Source organism: Ylistrum balloti, unplaced genomic scaffold (assembly GCF_031769215.1).
Source record: "Ylistrum balloti isolate Yb309-2 unplaced genomic scaffold, AGI_CSIRO_Ybal_v1 Utg370010, whole genome shotgun sequence".
Classification (NCBI taxonomy): domain Eukaryota; kingdom Metazoa; phylum Mollusca; class Bivalvia; order Pectinida; family Pectinidae; genus Ylistrum; species Ylistrum balloti.
The window spans coordinates 1,128,029-1,150,066 of NW_026782083.1; the positions used below are offsets into that span (position 1 = coordinate 1,128,029).

At 37.5% G+C, this 22,038-nt stretch overlaps 2 protein-coding genes across 2 annotated transcripts in view; both read left to right on the forward strand.

Annotated features, from left to right (window-relative positions):
• The first annotated feature begins 3,363 nt into the window (after positions 1-3,363).
• LOC132548451 (liprin-beta-1-like) overlaps positions 3,364-22,038 on the forward strand; it is an 88,676-nt gene continuing 70,001 nt past the window's right edge. Inside the window, exon 1 of the mRNA XM_060212316.1 lies at positions 3,364-4,014. Coding sequence (XP_060068299.1) covers positions 3,364-4,014 — 651 coding nt within the window. The remainder of the gene's footprint in view (positions 4,015-22,038) is intronic.
• Positions 17,821-18,699, forward strand: LOC132548394 (uncharacterized; the record flags this gene model as incomplete). Its single annotated transcript, XM_060212259.1, has 1 exon — positions 17,821-18,699. A coding segment is annotated over one exon (879 nt), but the record flags the coding sequence as incomplete, so codon positions are not given.

A 22,038-nucleotide genomic window follows, 5' to 3' on the forward strand; every position in this document is an offset into this window, starting at 1 on the left:
CTGATACTTACCACACAGAACCTAGGATTTTACCTGTACATCTGTCACACTATTTACTGTTACTTACCTCACAGAACCTAGGATTTTACCTGTACATCTGTCACACTATTTACTGTTACTTACCTCACAGAACCTAGGATTTTACCTGTACGTCTGTCACACTATTTACTAATATTTACCACACAGAACCTAGGATTTTACCTGTACGTCTGTCACACTATTTACTAATACTTACCACACAGAACCTAGGATTTTACCTGTATGTCTGTCACACTATTTCCTGATACTAAACACATATTTAAGATGTACAGGTGTCTGCTGTATCAGCTTGATATCATTTCCCTTTCATTCTATTTGCATTTACTCCATTTGTGTTGTCCTTGAAAGTTTTTTCTCAAAAGAAATTAAAGTTATCATTTTGATAATTTCATTATTGGATGCTGACTGATAACTTTACTTGAGATTTTCATTTGTTGTGTAAGAAATCAGGAATTCTAGTTTGATTGCCATGAAAAATATCCTATAATTCATATCTTCATGTCACTCCATTTTCATTGCATCTTAAATTGGATGAAAATTAGAAGCGAAATTAATTATCTTTAACCTAATTCAGGTAGCAGTCAGTGATAAATAGGGCCAATCAATCTTCCAATTTGAGTAAATAGAAGTATTGACATGACTAATGTTTTACATTCTGTACCTCTGAAAAAGTGATATTTCATTTTCTGCAGTAAAGAAAAGTTGTTTATGCCTCGAATTGAATAATGATCTCAAGCTTTTGAAAAACATTGAAATAAATGAAGCTATTTACATATAAACAATGTATCAATACTAGTGTCACTAAACAAAAATAACAATGATATAAGGAGTTAAAATCAATATTATATAGACATGGTGCAGCTCAAACATGTACTAACTGACTCAGAGGGTTTGCAGAAAAAAGCAATAATGGAGAAAAACTCCAGTAATTACTGCATGTTAAGCTGACCGAACCACATGGCATCGATTCTGGTCTCTAGCATGCTTTAAGATCAGGGAATTCTTTTGTTGAATGCATCATGCAGCTGGGAATAGCACTAATGATTGTGATTATGTTATGTCAGCTAGGGCGGCAAGGACTTCTACTATTTAGCCTGGAGGTAAACTCCATGATAATAATTATTGGATATTGGTATCAGAAACAGATACTCCTTATCAACAATAATAGACATTAACGTAGATTAAACATTGTTGTACATTACCAACAAAAGGTCAGTGATACTGGTAAAGGTCATGTAGCAAAATGTTGGATAGGATGCTGTATTACTAGTATTTATAACATGTATAATTATAGTGTTCTAATTACAAACCTAAATGCTGGAGATTGGATGGTCTATACGTTCTTAAGGAGGACATGTCTGGTAATCAACAGCTCTATATAAACAGACTGGGCACCTGCTTTCCGTTTATTCTATGGCGTGGCTTATGTTCTTCTGTTTTTCTGCTCCAGAAAGTGACTAGTGTTAGTGGTTGGTATATATTTAGGTGTATCTCTGCCTTGCGGTTTGAGAAATTATAGATGTCGGTTTCTTTTTTCCATTTTCTTAATTAGCTTAATGAAGCTATCTTTTCATATCTACCTGAGTAATTGTGGACGACGAACAAGTGGAAAATCTTCAAATTTAGTACAAGTACTGTGTATTTATACAACATTTATCATGAAATTCACATTTCAAATTATATTAGGATAGTCAGCAATGAGAAGGCATTGAAAATGCGTCGCCTGCTACCTCATCTACCATTGTCTCCTGGCAAAAATGATACTAATTAAGAAAACATGCCATTTGGTAAAGTGTGGTTGTCCTAGAGTTGTGGAAGAAGACTTACAATGATTGAAAGTAATTAGTATCCAGGAAAACACAGCATCACTACTTCCACGGGGATTACAACGGTCTCATTTTAATATAGATTGCTTCAAGATTTTTAGTCATTAACAAGTGTTACGCTACCAGATAGACAAGGAATATCACCTGTTTTCAATTGATGTCGGAAAAAATGTGCAAATAGTGGAGTCAAATGATAATTCCCGGGGATCAATTAATTTCACATTTTGAAGACTGTTGTACAATAATGAATAACCTACATACACACATACCATTTTGTGGTATAACTTTTCACATGTGAGAAAGTGGAGTATAGTGCTTATTAATATTGTATATGGCTTGCAGACGTTGTACAAGTTATGTTAATCTGTGGTAACAACGTCCCCATCTCTGGCCAGCCTGATTTCTCTGTCTTTCTGTGCGGGTTGGCTTAACATCATCAGCTACGATCCACTTGTTTTACGAGGCTATATTGTGTGGGTTTATGTAACACAGAAGATATATAATTCCCTGAATCTACTGCTGGTGAATTCTTTCAGGAAACCATTCGGAATACGTCTCGTAAAATTAATCAATTACGCTGTCAGTGTTCTGACACTGTATCCAATTCATAGCATATTAAACTTAAGATTTTAACTTCATCTTCTAAAGCTTTGATAGATTCCATCATACTTTATATAAAATTTCAACATCTCTTGAATTGGAAGCACTTACCATGTTTTAACAGAAGATTTTACTGTATTTTGACCTAAATTCTTCACATTTTTTCTTTGAAGAAAATTATGTTTTCAGTATTTTTTGAGATGATGTTTTTTTAATGTTTAAGATGTGAGAAACACCAACGACAATGCTAATGTCAGCAGTTGATATGAAACATTAAACTGAATTATGTGTATAGTGTTATAAGTGATAGATGAAGGAGCTCCAGTGCCTTCCTGTGATGGTACCGAGTGGTGTTTTGGTTGTTACAGAGAAGTTAGACTGGCCAATGATATGAAGATAATTTTCTTTGACAGTTTCATCGCTGGTTGATGTGACTAGCAGATGAAAGGAATTACAATCAGGCAACAAATTCCATTTAGTGTTTGTGTTATTCCCGTAGAGGAGTGAGTCCCCATTTAACGTGTGGGTTCGGAGACAGTCCAGAGAGATATGGTAGCACCTATTGGAAGTGTATGTATGTTACAATGCTTTTAAAGATAAACACACAGCGATATCTCCATACGGCAGAGGGATGGAGATATATAGGTATAAATGTGACCAAGCATGGAGGCACTGATAGAAAATAAATGGTGAAAGAGAGAGTGGGCAATATCTAACCTAAACAGATGGATTTTTACAGGAAATGGTTTATATGGAACTAGAGGAGTGTGTAGCTAGTGTGTTAGTTCTCAACAGAGACTCGCTATACAATACATTTGTATTTATGATTGGTGAGGGAAAACTTTGGATTTCTCGGCATCACACACAGATTAAGTGATGAAAGGTAGGAGTCACATGGATGGACATCTTGTACATCTTCATGAGAGCTCACAATAGTGCAGGGCTGTCTGACACACAGCGGAGTGCCAGCTCTAGTGGGGAATACACAGATGTGACTGTACGGCAGACAAATCTGCCAGTATATAGGGGTGGATGGGGGATAGACAAGGACTCCAGCCCCCAAAGTTCCGGTCGCCATGGTGACCCCCGGGAAAAAGATGGAGTAGGAATAAGCAGGGAGAGATACAGGAGGTCTGCTCCTGTGTTTGTACTTTCTGAGGAAATGTCCAATGGTCAGCCCAACAGAGCTAATACATCCTTGACTGGTCGTGTGATTCGTAGATATCAAGGGGCTCAGAGCCTCAATTTGGATTCTACCCCATCCTCTCCCGACTCTCCAGGGGATACATGTGGATGTAGGATACCTGGTATGAGGTCAGACAGGGTTCACCCAGTTAGTGGTAGTACCCAGAGTCCAGCACGTGTCAGTTTTCAGGATCCTACACGTCTAACTGTTCGCCAAAATGACCAGCGATCCTCCCATGAACAGAGGAGGTACAGACGGGCAGAGACTGTATGTACTGCCCGGCCCCATACTATGGCAGATTACAGCCAATACTCGGAGTACCTGTATTATTACCAGACATTGCCAAGGCATCAACCTCGAGGGGTGAGTGACAAATTTACCATGATGCTGGCTAAGCCAGGTGTTAGTACAGGTGATAGAGGGTAGGCTAGACAGCTGTATAACATGGGGTAGTCAGGTAGAAATGGATTATAGCACAATCTGGGAGGCCAGAAGGTGGGCCAGGACAGTCATATTTGTGGGGTGGTCGAAGGTGGGCTATGAAAAATCATACACTGTGGGGTTGCAGAAGGTGGGTTAGGACACCTGTACACTGGAATGGCTAAAGGTGGGCTGGAACAGCCATGCACAAAAGGGTGGCACAGGGTAGTCGAGTACAGCTAAATTATTCAGGATGGCAGAGGGTAGTCGAGGACAGCTGAACACTGTTAGGTGACAGAATGTTGGCTAGGAAAGCATACACACTGTGGGAATGCATGATTCAGTGTGCAGGCAGGATAGGTGTGACACATATTGCTATACTTATACAAAAGAATAAAGGAAAAATTGACTATAGTAGGAGTTGTGGATGTAGATGGGAGTTCACTAGGATTATAGATAGCATAATAGTAATATTCTCATCTTCAAGTGTTAAATTTAGGAGGGTATTAAACTTGTATAATGAACTATATCATAGATCACACAGAGGTAGCAACACAAAGTACTAGAGCACAGGGGGTACATAGCAACACCAAATACTAGAGTACAGGGGGATATAGCAACACCAAATACTAGAGTACAGGGGGATATAGCAATACCAAATACTAGAGTACAGGGTGATATAGCATCACCAAATACTAGAGTACAGGGGCATATAGCAACACCAAATACTAGAGTACAGGGGCATATAGCATCACCAAATACTAGAGTACAGGGGTATATAGCAACACCAAATACTAGAGTACAGGGGTATATAGCATCACCAAATACTAGAGTACAGGGGCATATAGCAACACTAAATACTAGAGTACAGGGGGATATAGCAACACCAAATACTAGAGTACAGGGGCATATAGCAACACTAAATACTAGAGTACAGGGGGATATAGCAACACTAATTACTAGAGTACAGGGGTATATAGCAACACCAAATACTAGAGTACAGGGGGATATAGCAACACCAAATACTAGAGTACAGGGGCATATAGCAACACCAAATACTAGAGTACAGGGGATATAGCAACACCAAATACTAGAGTGCAAGGGGATATAGCAACACCAAATACTAGAGTACAGGGGGATATATAGCAACACCAAATACTAGAGTGCAGGGGATAGAGCAACACCAAATACTAGAGTACAGGGGCATATAGCAACACCAAATACTAGAGTACAGGGGGATATAGCAACACCAAATACTAGAGTACAGGGGATATAGCAACACCAAATACTAGAGTACAGGGGTATATAGCAATACCAAATACTAGAGTGCAGGGGATAGAGCAACACCAAATACTAGAGTACAGGGGCATATAGCAACACTAAATACTAGAGTACAGGGGGATATATAGCAACACCAAATACTAGAGTACAGGGGGTATATAGCAACATTAATGCTAGAGTGTGTAATACAATATGCTATATTACTCATGTGACTAGTAGATACCAACAAGGCTTGTAAATACAATATTCTAACTTACAAAATGGAGTATTGCCAACTGGATAGAGTGACATGTAAAACATTTTTTAGTTGATTTTTTACAAATGATTTGGCAGTCATATACATATAATGGGGTGGATATGATGGAGGAGACCGACAACTTGGGAGTAGTTTATTTTCTCATCATTTTATACACATTTTACTACAGACCTAATCCTGTAGATGATACCCATGGTGATAAGGTAACATAATAAAAAAGTGGAGTCAGGTTCTTCTTTCTGAAGCCTTGTCACCTTATGCAATTCCAAAACATGTATTAAAGATATGCCATTTTTCATGTGAAAAATATTTCATAAAAAAATTTTGAGGTTTGTATTCTATGAATTGTATGAAGGAACACATTCACCAAGGGTTGATTGGCCTCTGTTCATATTGGCCAAGTACTGTATTTGGCCTAAAATAAATAAAAAAATAAAAAATGAAAATCGGCTAAACCATCATACTTTGGCCAATTGTCATTACCAAAATGAACTGAAACTAAGCTGGATGTTTTGGCCCTGTATATCATAACCCCACACTAGATTTTGGAAAGACAATAGTGTTGACAAGCTAACATGTTAGAATAAGTTTACCTATAAACACCACAGTTCTCATGAATGCAACAATTAATATTTATACATGTATATTTACATAATCTGGCTGGTAAAACTGATTAGGTCTCAGACCCTATCCTGTGATAAGCCCAGGGGGCCAACACAAAATGTGTTTGTTCATTTGGTTTTTCGCCCAGTAGATAGCCAATGTAATATGAGGCAGGCTCTCCATTTGACTTGTGGTTTCCTCACTTAACAACATGCCGGAGTCCTGTTGCATGCCATCCAGAACATTTAGTGTGAAATGTCCAAGGACATATCCATGTCACCACAGACCAGGTCTTTCCTCAGCTTCCTGTGAATCAGATACTGTCAATATATATTTATGTATGTGGTCAATATTTATAGGAACTTTATTCACTTACAACTTCAGCTTATACAAATTGCTCTTGTTGATCACGATGTCAACGTGCGCAGGTCTTACTTTGGGAGGAAACCGGAGTACCTGTGGAAAATCCATGTAGTCGGGCTGGTGACCCCCACATTTTCACATCCATTCTGGGAATTAAATTCAGGACAGCTAGGTTAAAGGAAAGTGCATTACCACTGCCCAAGACGACCATCCTCGTCACTGCTACTAGATGCACCTCATATCTCCGCCTGCGGTTAGGTGGGCCAAATTCTAAACAACCAGACAACCACAACACCTACAAAATCTCATACTCAAAGTCATAGCATGGCGTTATTGCAAAATAATGGAAGATCTTTTTCTGATTATTGTACTGAACAATGACAGATATGGGTTGGCTTATGCCTGGGTTTCTTAGCAAGCATGGGCTTCATTGCTAGGTACATATAGTAATGATAAGGCTAAAAATTGTAGTACAGACAGATATGATTTTTTTTTTCCTGTTGTACATATTGTTGGTAGAACATGAAAATGCTCCTGAAAACAGAGCATGAAAAGATGGAGAGAAAATATTATGTGTGGTAAAATTACACTTCAGAAAACATGGCATGTATCTAGGCAACACATACACAACTTATATTGGTTGTCGGAAATAGCCCTGGGTTGGGAGACCTGATGCTAGAGTGTTACAGTGGAGGGCCCTTATTTAATCTTCACTACTCAGCTATCATCACAATGCTAGATTTGTTTATTGTTCTATTGTTATACACGATAGGAATGCAGGCTATTTGTGTATTGTGGTCCTTCATTTTGTCATACAACATATATACTGGTAATCTTGTACTCATTAACCCTGTCATACAGGTATATGCTGGTACCTGTTTACTTTTCATAAGACACATACATATACTGTTTACCTGTTTGTCCTGTCATACAGGTATATGCTGGTACCTACCTGTCATACAGGTATATGTTGGTACCTACCTGTCATACAGGTATTTACTGGTACCTACCTGTCATACAGGTATATGCTGGTACCTACCTGTCATACAGGTATATACTGGTACCTACCTGTCATACAGGTATATGCTGGTACCTACCTGTCATACAGGTATTTACTGGTACCTACCTGTCATACAGGTATATGCTGGTACCTACCTGTCATACAGGTACTGATAAGTATATATTTATAATGTTTTACCTGTTACACAGGTATACCTTTGTTCCTGTATGTATTTGTTCTACATATACTAGTTAAACTAGGATACAGGTATACATTTGTGATGTTTTACCTGTCGTAATATTTTACCTGTACAATTTAATGAGTTAATTAAATTTACATACTCATGAATGTCTGTTACATCTCAGAGAAAATTGAATTTCAGGGTTGTAAGTCTTTTTCACTGTTTTAGAACATTTTTGACAGCAAGTTTGAATTTCAAGGTTGAAGGGTCAGGATCATGGTCAAGGCCATTGTTACTATTTCTAGGGAATCACTATTGGCTATAATCTGTATTGAGCATAGGTCACATTGGAACTGAAAGGGGATTTGTATCCTTTAGGATGTCTTGTTTTTTGTTGTTTTTTTTTTCTTGTGAGTGGTTGTGTTTGTGTTCTCTTGCAAAAAGTGAAAGTCCTGAAGTAAAGAAGAAAATTTGATTCCCATTTATACAACAGGCAAGTTTTAGTTGTAATCATTACCTTTTGATTACCATGTGAATGAATTTTAAGGTTCAGTAGAAACAACAATTGGGTTAGCATTAAATTAGGAAGTTCTTCAGGACAAGTATGAATAATTCAGATTTGAAATCAACACACGGAAGTGTTGCCTGAAGATATGCTACATGGAAATGACAGACTTAAAAAAAACCCAATTAATTACAAAATCTAGATTAGAGCAAGACACAAGTTGAATAAAAATTTAATCAATTCAAAAATTGATAGCTTCCAGTAAAACTGTTTTGAGAAATTGAAACAAAGTGCAAGTTTTAGGTCCATGGGAGAATTGGTTCTTTGCTCTTGCAAATTGTTGTGTTGATACTCTGAACTTCTGCACACATTAACGGATGAAAGCTAATTACATGCAACTGTCTTCATGAAACTTGTTCGAATGTTGTGAAGAAGTAATTTGATTGAAGACAGTAAAATTAATTAATGATGACCTGTTCTTGAATCCAATTGAAATTCTTTGGAGATAATTACTGTTGATTTTTGGTTCAGAGTCTGAAGAAGCATTAATGTATCCAAACAGTTTTGTGTTGATCCTTTGAGCTCTAAAGACTATATTAAAAATATTTCAGACTTAAAGAATTTGATATAACTATTGCATGAAATCACATAGGTGTAATTTGCATTTTTCTCTCATGTCTTACAGAGTTATGTATAAAAAACAAAGATTCCTTTACATGTTTTATGAGAATAGTTTACCACAGAAAGCTATAAACACCATTGTTACGTAAAGTTTTAGGATGATTTAATTTAGAATTACCTGGTAACTCTTCATTGATTTACTCATTACCGGAGACTCTATGTAAATTTATCCAATTACCAATGACCCATAGATTAAACCTATTACTAGTGATCCTATTATATATCTACCCAATTACCAATGACCCGTAGATTTACCCTATTACCAGTGATCCTATTATATATCTACCCAATTACCAATGACCCGTAGATTTACCCTGTTACCAGTGATCCTATTATATATCTACCCAATTACCAATGACCCGTAGATTTACCCTATTACCAGTGATCCTATTATATATCTACCCAATTACCAATGACCCGTAGATTTACCCTATTACCAGTGATCCTATTATATATCTACCCAATTACCAATGACCCGTAGATTTACCCTATTACCAGTGATCCTATTATATATCTACCCAATTACCAAAGTGACCCTTGTTTTACTCAGACCTGTATTTTCTGATCTTATTAGTTCCAGACGTTTTTGAAAGCTTGGAGTATTGAGACAAATTATTCCAAACTGAATTAGCTTACTAATCTGATTACCAGAGTAATACTATATAAATTTACCCCATTTCCAGTGACTCTTTACAGAATTACCTCATTCTTAGTGACATTTGATAGAATGACTACATTAAAGTGACAATATTTATAAATAAACCCTTTTCTAGTTATTCTGAAATGATGGTGATATAACACAGTTTTATTGGATAATTTTTTAATTGTTAATACGTCATCAGGGCAAACATTTTGACACTAACCAAAGCTTAGTGGCTGTTTTTCATGTTGAGGAAGATCACTGACATTGACAATATAAGGAAGTAGATGACAATGGTATGATCTGACAGGTCAGGAGGAGAGAATGAAATAAGACGATAAATAATCCAATAATGATAAATAATCCACACAGAGAAACAAATCATGACCCAAATCTATTGACAACTTGATTGGCTAAGAGCATATGAATAATGTTAGTTTCGAAAGAAATTTTCTGATGTCAATTTTGATTGAATTTCTCTTGTCATCATGTTAAAGTAAATTTAGAATTGGGATAATATGTTTGTTATATAAATCGACAGGAAATAAGATAACAAATTTTGTTGTTTTAACATAAGACAAACCAAAATTCATTATCTGATCTCCAGTAGATGCTTAACAACAGTAGGTATGTTATCCCTTAAGTAGAATAAGCCTATCAATAGCGACCTTTCATAGAATTACCCAATTAACATTGGTGCTTTATATTACTTATTACACTGTTATAAGTAATCCATAGCAGAAAAGAAAACCCCATGACCTTTTTACATTTTCAGAATTACTTCAATAATTGGATGTCTTTAATTAGTGCATAATCCTTGATACATTATCTGAACTTAAAACCATATGAGTAGTGCAGGAGTGCTTTAATTATTTAAAGTCTGTTCTGAAGTAAAATGTTGTAAGGTCCTTGATGGTCTAACTGAGAGAGTTGCTGAGACAGGAATGGAGGACAAACTAGAGCATATATTGAGGTTAGTAAACCCTGTTGATCTTTGTAACCGTCTGAGTTCTCCTACAAATCACTGTAAGCACTCAACAGGATTCTTTTGGAAAGTGTTAGGATTAGAGAGGCGCTGTTGTCGCTCAACTACAGATTGAGAGATTGCCAGAAAGGGAGATACATCATACTCAGTTACTCATCAATCAAGGAAAAGATGTTACATTTTGATAAATTATTATGAATCATCAAAAGAAATTGTTTTCAATCTGCACCTAGTTATGATTGAAGGAAAAAGAGGAACTTACTATGGGAATATAGAAATGGTCTCTTTAATAGAATTGAGAGACCAAGGAATAGTTTTCAAGGAAATGGAAAAAGGAACATTGGCAATAGCCTACCTTGATTAAAAGAAGTTGAAAATAGTCAGTCTCCTTTGATACAGAGGCATTGGAATAGTCTCCATTGATACAGAGGCATTGGAATAGTCTCCCTTGATATAGGTTAATGGGAATAGTCCCCCTTGATACAGAGACATTGGAATAGTCTCCCTTGATATAGAGACATTGGAATAGTCTCCCTTGATATAGAGACATTGGAATAGTCTCCCTTGATATAGAGACATTGAAATAGTCTCCCTTGATATAAAGGCATTTGAATAGTCTCCCTTGATACAGAGACATTTGAATAGTCTCCCTTGATATAGAGACATTGGAATAGTCTTCCTTGATATAGAGACATTGAAATAGTCTCCCTTGATACAGAGACATTTGAATAGTCTCCCTTGTTATAGAGACATTGGAATAGTCTCCCTCGATATAGAGACATTGGAAATAGTTTTCCTTGATATAGGGACTTTGGCAATAGTCTCCCCTGATATGAGGTCATTGCAAATGATCTTTCTTGATTTAGATACATTGAAAATAGTCTTCCTTGATGTTATGACATGGAAATTGTCTCCTTGGTATAGGGACAATGGAAATTGTCTCCCTTGGTATCGGGACATTGGAAATTGTCTCCCTTGGTATAGGGACATTGGAAATTGTCTCCCTTGGTATAGGGACATTGGAAATCGTCCTCCTTGGATTGAAATAAGGAGAGAATTAGTTTTCATTGAAATTAGGGAATTAAAATCAATTTTATTAATGCTAGTGATGTATATATCAATGGTTTAATATCATATAGATTTCATTAATATAACACAATATTGTATCCATATTTTTCAGGCGTTCAAAGCTATTGAAGAAAAAAACTAAATTCTGTCATATGAGTGAAATACATGTGGTATTTAAAAGGATACCATTAGATTTTCTTTTTATTGCATCTCAAATGAAAATAATAGGGGGGGAAAAGGCTGATCAAAACATGAAATAAAAATGAATTTTAAAAGTTGCAATGGCTGGTTTCCATTGTAGTCTACCTTTGTATGTTGTTACCTGATAAGAATCACCTATAAGATTGGTTAAAAAAAGAAATGTACATGGGAATTCTTTGATGGAAGATTAACTTTCTCTTCATTTTACTCCAGGAAAATCAGAAAATTTCATTTCAATGACTAGAAGTCACCACTCTGGTTTGTCAGAACTATTCAAGTTATATTATCACTGGGAAAGTTATTATACAAGAATTCTTATATCATTGCTATATTGATGGTATCAATTTTTTTATCGAATTGATAAATCCTTATATTTTACTGACAAAAATGTGCTTAAAGGATTCAGTGTTATTTTTCTCTATTGCAGCTCATTATAGTTAAATCAAGAATGTTTTACTATAGAGATGTTAGATATCAAAGACACAGACAAATTTTCGACATGTAGACGTAGATTAAGTACCACATTTCCAGTTTTATCTGATAAAAATGTATCCTCAGCAATATTGATCAGACAATCAGACAGACAGGATTTGTTGTACAGTATTAACTGTGGGGATATCCAGTATTTAAACTGGTACATAAACTCTATAAAGTTGACCTCAGATCGCTGTAGCAGCTAGATGGCAGTCAGGTGATTCTAAACCAGTCTGGATTAATGTAGTAAGTGTGGAACCATCACTTTATGTTGTAATTTAGAGATACAATGTAGTTCATCAAAATATGTGTGTTGAGTTTTAATTTATACCTTAATGTTCACACAGATATTGATTAATCTGTACTTTATAGAGGACCTCATCCCCTGGCATTTTTATATAACTTTACATTTATCTCACTAACAGTATTAAATCTTTTATCCTTTTTTATGTCAACATTTTTAACACAAAATTAGCATCTGATTTATAACTGTTCCACTTTCAATGTTCCTCACCTTTATTTACTGAATGAGGCTCATTCATGCACATTTACAATACATCTTGAGTTTTGAAAATGTTTGCTTTCGGATTCTGATCAAGTCACCTTCTCCTCCTCCATCCAGCCATCTAGTCCTCCTCCCTCCAGCCATCTAGTCCTCCTCCCTCCCTCCAGCCATCTAGTCCTCCTCCCTCCAGCCATCTAGTCCTCCTCCCTCCAGCCATCTAGTCCTCCTCCCTCCCTCCAGCCATCTAGTCCTCCTCCCTCCAGCCATCTAGTCCTCCTCCCTCCAGCCATCTAGTCCTCCTCCCTCCAGCCATCTAGTCCTCCTCCCTCCCTCCAGCCATCTAGTCCTCCTCCCTCCCATTACACATATTCCCACTTCATGTAGGTTTGGTATACTCCAGTATACCTCAGTGCTATGGTTGCCTTGGATCAATGGTTTGTAGCTAGTATTGATATTGATGGCATTTTCAAATCTTCCTCATCTGAATTGCTGAGCAGATTTTAACAGTATTTGGTTTGTAATATCACAAGGAAAATGTGATCATACCTTATGAAAGTACCCAGTGAAGTGTAACCCTCCAGCTGAAGGGATGGGACACTTATAGATGAATTCTGGGTTAATTTTACTCATCAGTAATCACATTTATTGTACCACCATTGGCCTCCTGGTATGACCTTGACCTTGACGAACAAATTGTACTGTTTTATCATTTACATGTATTTACAATGGTGATATATAAAGAGATTAATGAGAGCATGCTCCAGAATTTGCACAACTGGTTGAGGTTTGTCACTTTGGCTATGGTATTTTACCAGCCTGGATCTGTAGGTCATTGACATGAACGGTTGTGTGTGGGAAGATTAAACCAAATCTAAGCTTGATATATTTACTGTAGAGTACTTCTCAGGTAAAAATCACAGTATTCCAAATGAGACATTATAGGTATCAGATTATACATTTCATTGTTTTCATTTAAAATTTTCTGAAAACAGGTTACATTTTTGCTGATTAAATATTATTCTTATATATTGTTTCAGATTACTACTGATTAAATATTGCTCACAGTTCATCTTTTTAATACATTTCTGTTAGTGTGGGTATAGAGGGGAGTGGGGGGGAAGGGGGAGGGTGGGGTGACAGATCACTCTTATAGTGTTGTTATAGAGGATGGCGACTTCTAGGTACAGATCAGTCTTATAGTGTGGGTATAGAGGGTGTGACTTCTAGGTACAGATCAGTCTTATAGTGTGGGTATAGAGGGTGTGACTTCTAGGTACAGATCAGTCTTATAGTGTGGGTATAGAGGGTGTGACTTCTAGGTACAGATCAGTCTTATAGTGTGGGTATAGAGGGTGTGACTTCTAGGTACAGATCAGTCAGGGTGTGACTTCTAGGTACAGATCAGTCTTATAGTGTGGGTATGATCAGTCTTATAGTGTGGGTATGTGTCTTATAGTGTGGGTATAGAGGGTGTGACTTCTAGGTACAGATCAGTCTTATAGTGTGGGTATAGAGGGTGTGACTTCTAGGTACAGATCAGTCTTATAGTGTGGGTATAGAGGGTGTGACTTCTAGGTACAGATCAGTCTTATAGTGTGGGTATAGAGGGTGTGACTTCTAGGTACAGATCAGTCTTAGTCTTATAGTGTGGGTATAGAGGGTGTGACTTCTAGGTACAGATCAGTCTTATAGTGTGGGTATAGAGGGTGTGACTTCTAGGTACAGAACAGTCTTATAGTGTGGGTATAGAGGGTGTGACTTCTAGGTACAGAACAGTCTTATAGTGTGGGTATAGAGGGTGTGACTTCTAGGTACAGAACAGTCTTATAGTGTGGGTATAGAGGGTGTGACTTCTAGGTACAGATCAGTCTTATAGTGTGGGTATAGAGGGAGGGGGGACTTCTAGGTACAGATCAGTCTTATAGTGTGGGTATAGAGTGTGGGTAACAGTCTTATAGAGGGTGTGACTTCTAGGTACAGAACAGTCACTTCTAGGTACAGAACAGTCAGGGTGTGACTTCTAGGTACAGATCAGTCTGCTAGTTTGGAAAGATACATCAGGTAAGATAATGTTATGTTTATTGAAGTTGACTGATTTATGACAAAAGATTTTTTTTATCGTCTTCACACTGTCATTAGTGCTATAAAATTAATTTCATATCCTTTTATTACCACCCATGTGAAAAGACTCCATAGACATGTACTAAGGTCTACAGTCTCATTGTCAAATGTAAGTGGTCACTACATTATAGTCATGTATTATCACGCCACCTGATAATGAAAGAGATATTGAGTAAGATTCCCAAATGAGATTTTAAATCAGTCTGGAAAAAAATGGTTTTCATGATTTCTTTGGAAGATATTAAAGTTATCTCACAACTGTTTCTTCAATATCAACTGTAAAATGAAAAAAAAAATCTTTTTTGTTTCAATCAAGTGACCAAAATAGAATAAATTTATGTATGATAAGAAAACATTTTACCAATTAAAATAAAATCTTTCTGATTTTTTTTTTATTTTCTTAAAATAGGTAGTTTGTTCACTTCCTTGATTTTTTTTCTGCAAATAATCCTTACTTGAAACTAGAAAATAGTTGTGAAACATTCATGTCTGTATGTGATGGTATGAAATACTGTCAAAATATCTTAAATATGACATCTGAGATGCTAAGTCATATCTTAAGCATGGCATCTGAATCAAGTCTAAAACAGTGACTGACAAATAAACCAGCAGTGAAGTACTTCTCCAGAGAAAAATTAACTTCATGGATTCGACGTAAATACCAAGTATGGAGTGAGGCAAATGCTTAATGCCCACTATCATTTAGTGGCATAGTAATATATCTTAATAGCTTTTTTTTTAAGTGGAATAAAAATTCAATGAAATGTTTTAGTGATAGGTTACCCAACAAATTAGCTTGTAAAACATAGATAAAGGGAAGTAACTCATGAAAAGTAGGAGAAGATTGTATCATGGTGGTGGTGATTACCATCAGAGCAGCTTGCAGATTTATGGACCTGTGCTACTAAAACCCAATGCACAGTCTTACAACAGAATTGTGTGGATTTTTCCATTTTAAAGAAACATAACTTTCTGGCAATGTGTTTATCAGCTGATGGACATGTTGTCATGTGTTGAAGAAAAATCTTTGAAATCTTAATTTAGTTTGACGTCTTTTTCACTGTGATCACCGCTATTTATTGTTCCTTATCAGATATAAACATCATTTTTCCAGAAATTATGTTTTTACAGAAAAAGTTATAGAGATTCTAAATCAAGGTTGTGGTTTGGAGGGGGTTGGGCGAGACTGAACTTGATGATGTGTTATATAATTCCTACAGAGACACCATGTCAGCACCATGCTGTGGACCCTAGCATTTCTATTTTCCTCTGAAGTTATGAAAATAAACAGGCCGTACAATCAGCCAAAAATATCTGCTCATCCTGTCTGTTTCAGTACTGCTGGGTTTATATTTTGGCCTGGTGTATACTAGCTATGAACGGTGTAACGTCTGACATTGGGAACAGCTGGGGATCTATGACATTAGGACTGCAGATACAGCTGGGGCTTCTCATGTATGATGTTAGAATATATATGTCTTATAGATTCTGATCTGTTTTTAGATTAAGAATGATATTCTTACTGAAGTACATGCAGTACTTGCAAATATATCTTTGTCTAGAATTGTCTAAAATTGTGTATCATTTACCCATATCTCAGCTTGTTTGCCTAAAATTGTCTAGAATTGTGCATCATTCATCTGTATCTTAGCTTGGATGATTGGGATTGTCTAGAATTGTGCATTATTCACCTATATCTCTGCTTGGGTGTCTGTCCTTCCTTCCTGGTTGTCTGTCCACTTGGGTGTCTGTCCTTCCTTCCTGGTTGTCTGTCCAGTGTTTATCCTTGTTTAGTGTTTATTTTCCATCTTGTTTCATCCATTTATCTGATACTAACAGATGTTACTAGTGTATGGTTGGTGTGGTAATAGACACATGTTCTGTTGTGCTGTGAATCAGTGACCATTATAAAGGTAATTAATTTGATTACATTATGAGCTGTGACTTTCCCAGCATATGCAGTGAAGAGAGATGTAAGTTTGTTATAACAGCATTAGGCTGACAGTAGGACTAATGTCACTTGTCTGTGTAATGTCACAGTGGTTAATTTGTTTTTCAGACAACTGACGGCACTGTCAAATACACATACTTTTCTACTGTAAGTAAACTTAACTCACTCCAATGAAAAAACACCTTCCTGTCTGGCATGAAGGTTAAATTTAAAAACATACACACAGCTTTTGTCTTTCTTACTGATACTTCATTGACAGAAAACATACAACATGCAACTTTCGCTTGAATATTATGTTTGTAAAAACTTAAATACCTCCTCCTGCTCCACCCTTTCTTCTTCCCCTCCTATACTCCACCCTTTCTTCCTCCTCCTCCAACTCCACTCTTTCTTCCTCAGCTCCTGCTCCACCCTTTCTTCCTCCTCCTCCTACTCCACCCTTTCTGCCTCTTCCTGATCCTCCTCCTCCTACTCCACCCTTTCTGCCTCCTCCTACTCCATCCTTTCCTCCTCCCCCTACTCCTCCTCCTCCTACTCCACCCTTTCTTCCTCCTCCTACTCCACACTTTCTTCCTCCTCCTGCTGCACCCTTTCTTCCTCCACCTACTCCACCCTTTCTTCCTCTTCCTACTCCTCCTACTCCACCCTTTCTTCCTCCTCCTCCTACTCCACCCTTTCTGCCTCCTCCTACTCCATCTTTTCTTCCTCCTCCTATTCCTCCTCCTCCTACTCCACCCTTTCTGCCTCCTCCTGGTCCTCTCTTTCTTCCTCCTCCTCCTACTCCACCCTTTCTGCCTCCTCCTGCTCCACCCTTTCTTCCTCCTCCTACTCCACCCTTTCTTTCTCCTCCTATTCATCCTTTCCTGCTCCTGCTCCTCCTCCTACTCCACACTTTCTGCCTCCTCCTGCTCCTCTCTTTCTTCCTCCTCCTCCTACTCCACCCTTGTCTCCTCCTACTACTCCACCCTTGTCTCCTTCTTCTGCTCCACCCTTTCCTCCTCCTCCTACTCCACCCTTGTCTCCTCCTCCTACTCCACCCTTGCCTGCTCCTCCTCCTACTCCACCCTTTTTTCCTCCTCCTACTCCACCCTTTCCTTCTGCTCCTCCTACTCCACCCTTGCCTGCTCCTCCTCCTACTCCACCCTTGTCTCCTCCTTCTACTCCACCCTTTCCTTCTGCTCCTCCTACTCCACCCTTTCCTGCTCCTACTCCACCCTTTCCTTCTGCTCCTTCTACTCCACCCTTGCCTGCTCCTCCTCCTACTCCACCCTTGTCTCCTCCTCCTACTCCACCCTTTCCTTCTGCTCCTCCTACTCCACCCTTGTCTCCTCCTCCTACTCCACCCTTGTCTCCTCCTACTACTCCACCCTTGCCTGCTCCTCCTCCTACTCCACCCTTGTCTCCTCCTCCTACTCCACCCTTTCCTTCTGCTCCTCCTCCTACTCCACCCTTTCCTTCTGCTCCTCCTACTCCACCCTTTCCTTCTGCTCCTCCTACTCCACCCTTGTCTCCTCCTCCTACTCCAACCTTGCCTGCTCCTCCTCCTACTCCACCCTTTCCTTCTGCTCCTCCTACTCCACCCTTTCCTGCTCCTCCTCCTACTCCACCCTTTTTTCCTCCTCCTACTCCACCCTTTTTTCCTCCTCCTACTCCACCCTTTCCTGCTGCTCCTCCTACTCCACCCTTTTTTCCTCCTACTACTCCACCCTTGTCTCCTCCTCCTACTCCACCCTTTTTTCCTCCTACTACTCCACCCTTGTCTCCTCCTCCTACTCCACCCTTTCCTCCTCCTCCTCCTCCTTCTCCTCGTTGACCCTCAAATTTTCTACAGCCCACATAACATCTGATGATGCAATGTTTTAAATAGCGTACTTTATACAGCTGACCTTTAAGGTTTTTCACTTCAAAAATTAAGCTTATCTTTAAGTGGCCTTGATATTGCCCAAATTGGCACCCCTTCTTTAGCTAAAACAAAGGTTAAGGAGGTGATCACATAATTAAGGTTAACCACAGCATTATTAATTAGCGTACATAACCAGATCTATTTCAGCTAAAACAGATGCAGTCTATAAATGGAACAGAAATCAAATTGTTTATAGAGAACAGATTATCATTTAGTTTAGCGTTGGCAGGAAAGTGAAACACATTTGAATAAATGCCTCTTTTATCCTATTGGCATGTACTTTATGGATGTTCAGAGCCAGTAATACATGTACCATTACAATAGATCAGGTAAAGTCTGGTGTGTATATGTTCTCAGTGTACACTTCAGCTCTCTTTATAGGTACAGATCTAATTCATCTAGAGGGGTCTTATAAAACAAATGTCAGAACAGAACACACCCAGTAAACAAAATATTGAGATACTGCCAGACAAGACAGGTTTTCATGTTAGAGAGATGGTCAGAAAAGACAGGTTTCATGTCAGAGAGATTGTCAGAGAAGACAAGTTTTCATGCTAGAGAGATGGTCAGAAAAGACAAGTTTTCATGTTAGAGAGATGGTCAGAAAAGACAAGTTTTCATGTTAGAGACATAGTCAAAGAAGACAGGCTTTCATGTTAGAGAGATGGTCAGAAAAGACAGGTTTTCATGTTAGAGAGATAGTCAGAGAAGACAGGTTTTCATGTTAGAGACATAGTCAGAAAAGACAGGTTTCATGTCGCAGAGATTGTCAGAAAAGACAGGTTTTCATGTCAGAGAGATTGTCAGAGAAGACAGGTTTCATGTCACAGAGATTGTCAGAAAAGACAGGTTTTCATGTTAAAGAAATTGTCAAAAAAGACAAGTTTTCATGTTTGAGAGATAGTCAAAGAAGGCAGGTTTTCATGTTGCAGAGATTGTCGGATAAAACAGATTTTCACGTTACAGAGAGATTATCAGACAGATGACTGATTTTCATGTTATGGAGATTGTCAGAGAAGACAGGTTTTCATGTCACAGAGACTTCAGACAGGAGACTGGTTTTCTTTTAAAAGAAATTGTCAGAAAAGACAGGTTTTGTGCCAGGAAAGAAAGCTTTTCAGGTTGATCTAACTCTTGTGGAAATGATAAACCTTAACTTATCTCAAAGCATACTAAACTTAGCATTAACCCTGGACTGGCATATCCTTTTTTGCCAATATTCATTTGCCAAAAATTTACATATGGTTGCTGGTTCTCTAATTGATATTTTAGTGACAACTCAACTTTACATCCAAACTTTTCCCACATATTGAATCCATTTCCAAATAAAGTTGTGTTTATCTACAATTTGTTTGATTTGGTTTACTTGTGGTAGGTGTCCTTTGTTATGACAAGGGATTGACCTTTGACCTGTCAATCAAGTATATATCAGGATCAGACGTCTTTCTAGATCTATAGATCCACTAGAGAACTCAGATAACTTAAAGATCTATTAACTCTAGTGTTTCTGTGCTAGAGTCAAAGTCAGTCTCTATATCTTAGTTATAATTAAAGTTCTATATTCTTGTGGACTTCAAGATAAGAAAGTTGAGTGTAGGTAGAAGACAATTAAACATTAATAGTTAACTGCTATCAAAGCATAAACCAAGGTATTTGAAATTTGAGCTTCGCTTGTTTTCTAGGTATAATGAGCAAGTGTTTCTACATTTTATTAACAGTTACCTTGTTATGAAGTGTGATTCTGCTGATAATACATTGAGCACAGGATTATGGTATGGTATGTTGTATATGAAAACATATCACATTTAGTATTGGTGAATGGTCAATATATGTTATTCTTACTATGTACCTACATTAACACACACAGGATTGTACACTAAGTGCATAAGACCAATCAGGAAATAGCTGATGAAGCCAAACACTTCAATTTACATAACATTTTCTTTTCTCGATGATTCAGAACACAAAACATTTTCAAGTTTTTTTTTTTCTGATTTATTTTTCATACGTAAAGTTTATATCTAGATTCTTACATTAATGGGCCATTGATCTTGCATCTCCATAGAAACACTTGTCAGTATTCAGTATGGCTGATATTGTGTAATGGAAAATATTGCTATCTAAAAAAAACCAACTGCAAGTTCAAAATTTTACAGAAGAGACATAAATAAATTTGTATTGAAGTGTTATTTAAGTTCTAACTTGTGAGGCAGGCATCAGGATTGTTTATTATTGACTTAGTAGATTGGAATTAATTACCTGACAGAGTTACAGAAGTGACAGGAATCATCAGACCAAGATGTTAGACATTGATATGTCATAGCACCACACAGAGCCCATACACCTGAAATAAGTAGCTGAAAAGGAGGGTACATGACCTGCTTCTCTCTACTGTTTATATCTGATGGTGGTTAATAAGTGTGCCTCTGACTCGGATCTTTTATCAGTCATTATGTTATATAAAGGCTTCAAATCGATTACAAATAGACCTACAGATTTCTGGATAATGTGTCATGTGATTAAACAAGTGGATCTAAAAAGGAAATATTCATATTTTGATATAGTTATTAAGTTTAATTTAATTTTATCTATTTTCAATGCTGCATTTCTACCGTTTTATGTCTAACGAAGCTATAGAAACCTTTTCCTCATTAACTGAGATGAACTGCTGAGATTCTGAGTTTAAATTTCCTATTTCGTGCCATGGCAAAGTGATGATTGACCCTTTCTGATGAGCATGACCTAATATTCAATCATACGAGGAGGCCATGACGTGGAATTAAGATTTAGTGTCTTTCTGCACACCACCTAAACACAGCACCAACATAAAAATATTACCAGCCTGCAGGAGATTAAGACAATTTCATAGTGGTGATTTCACGTTTCATAACCCTGTTCTTTCATCCACAAAGACGCAGTGTTAGGAAAAGTCACATTATAATAAACCTTTATGGATATGCATTTTAAACAAGACTCTATATATACCTTTACATGGCACAGGAGAGACTTACTGTGACCCCATGCACCCCCAGGAGGTTAAAACATGTAAAATGTGTATAGCATGTTTTGTGTCAACCTGGAGCCAGAGAACTTAAACTGTTCTTGATTGTTGACATTGCCTGTTTAAAGAAAGATGTTGGATGCTGTTACTGTGAGAAATTATGATTGTGATGTTCTAGTGCTCTAAGGAAACAGCTAGGATATAAAAAAAACAAAACATTTCTGCTATAGTGCTGTACGTACACTGGG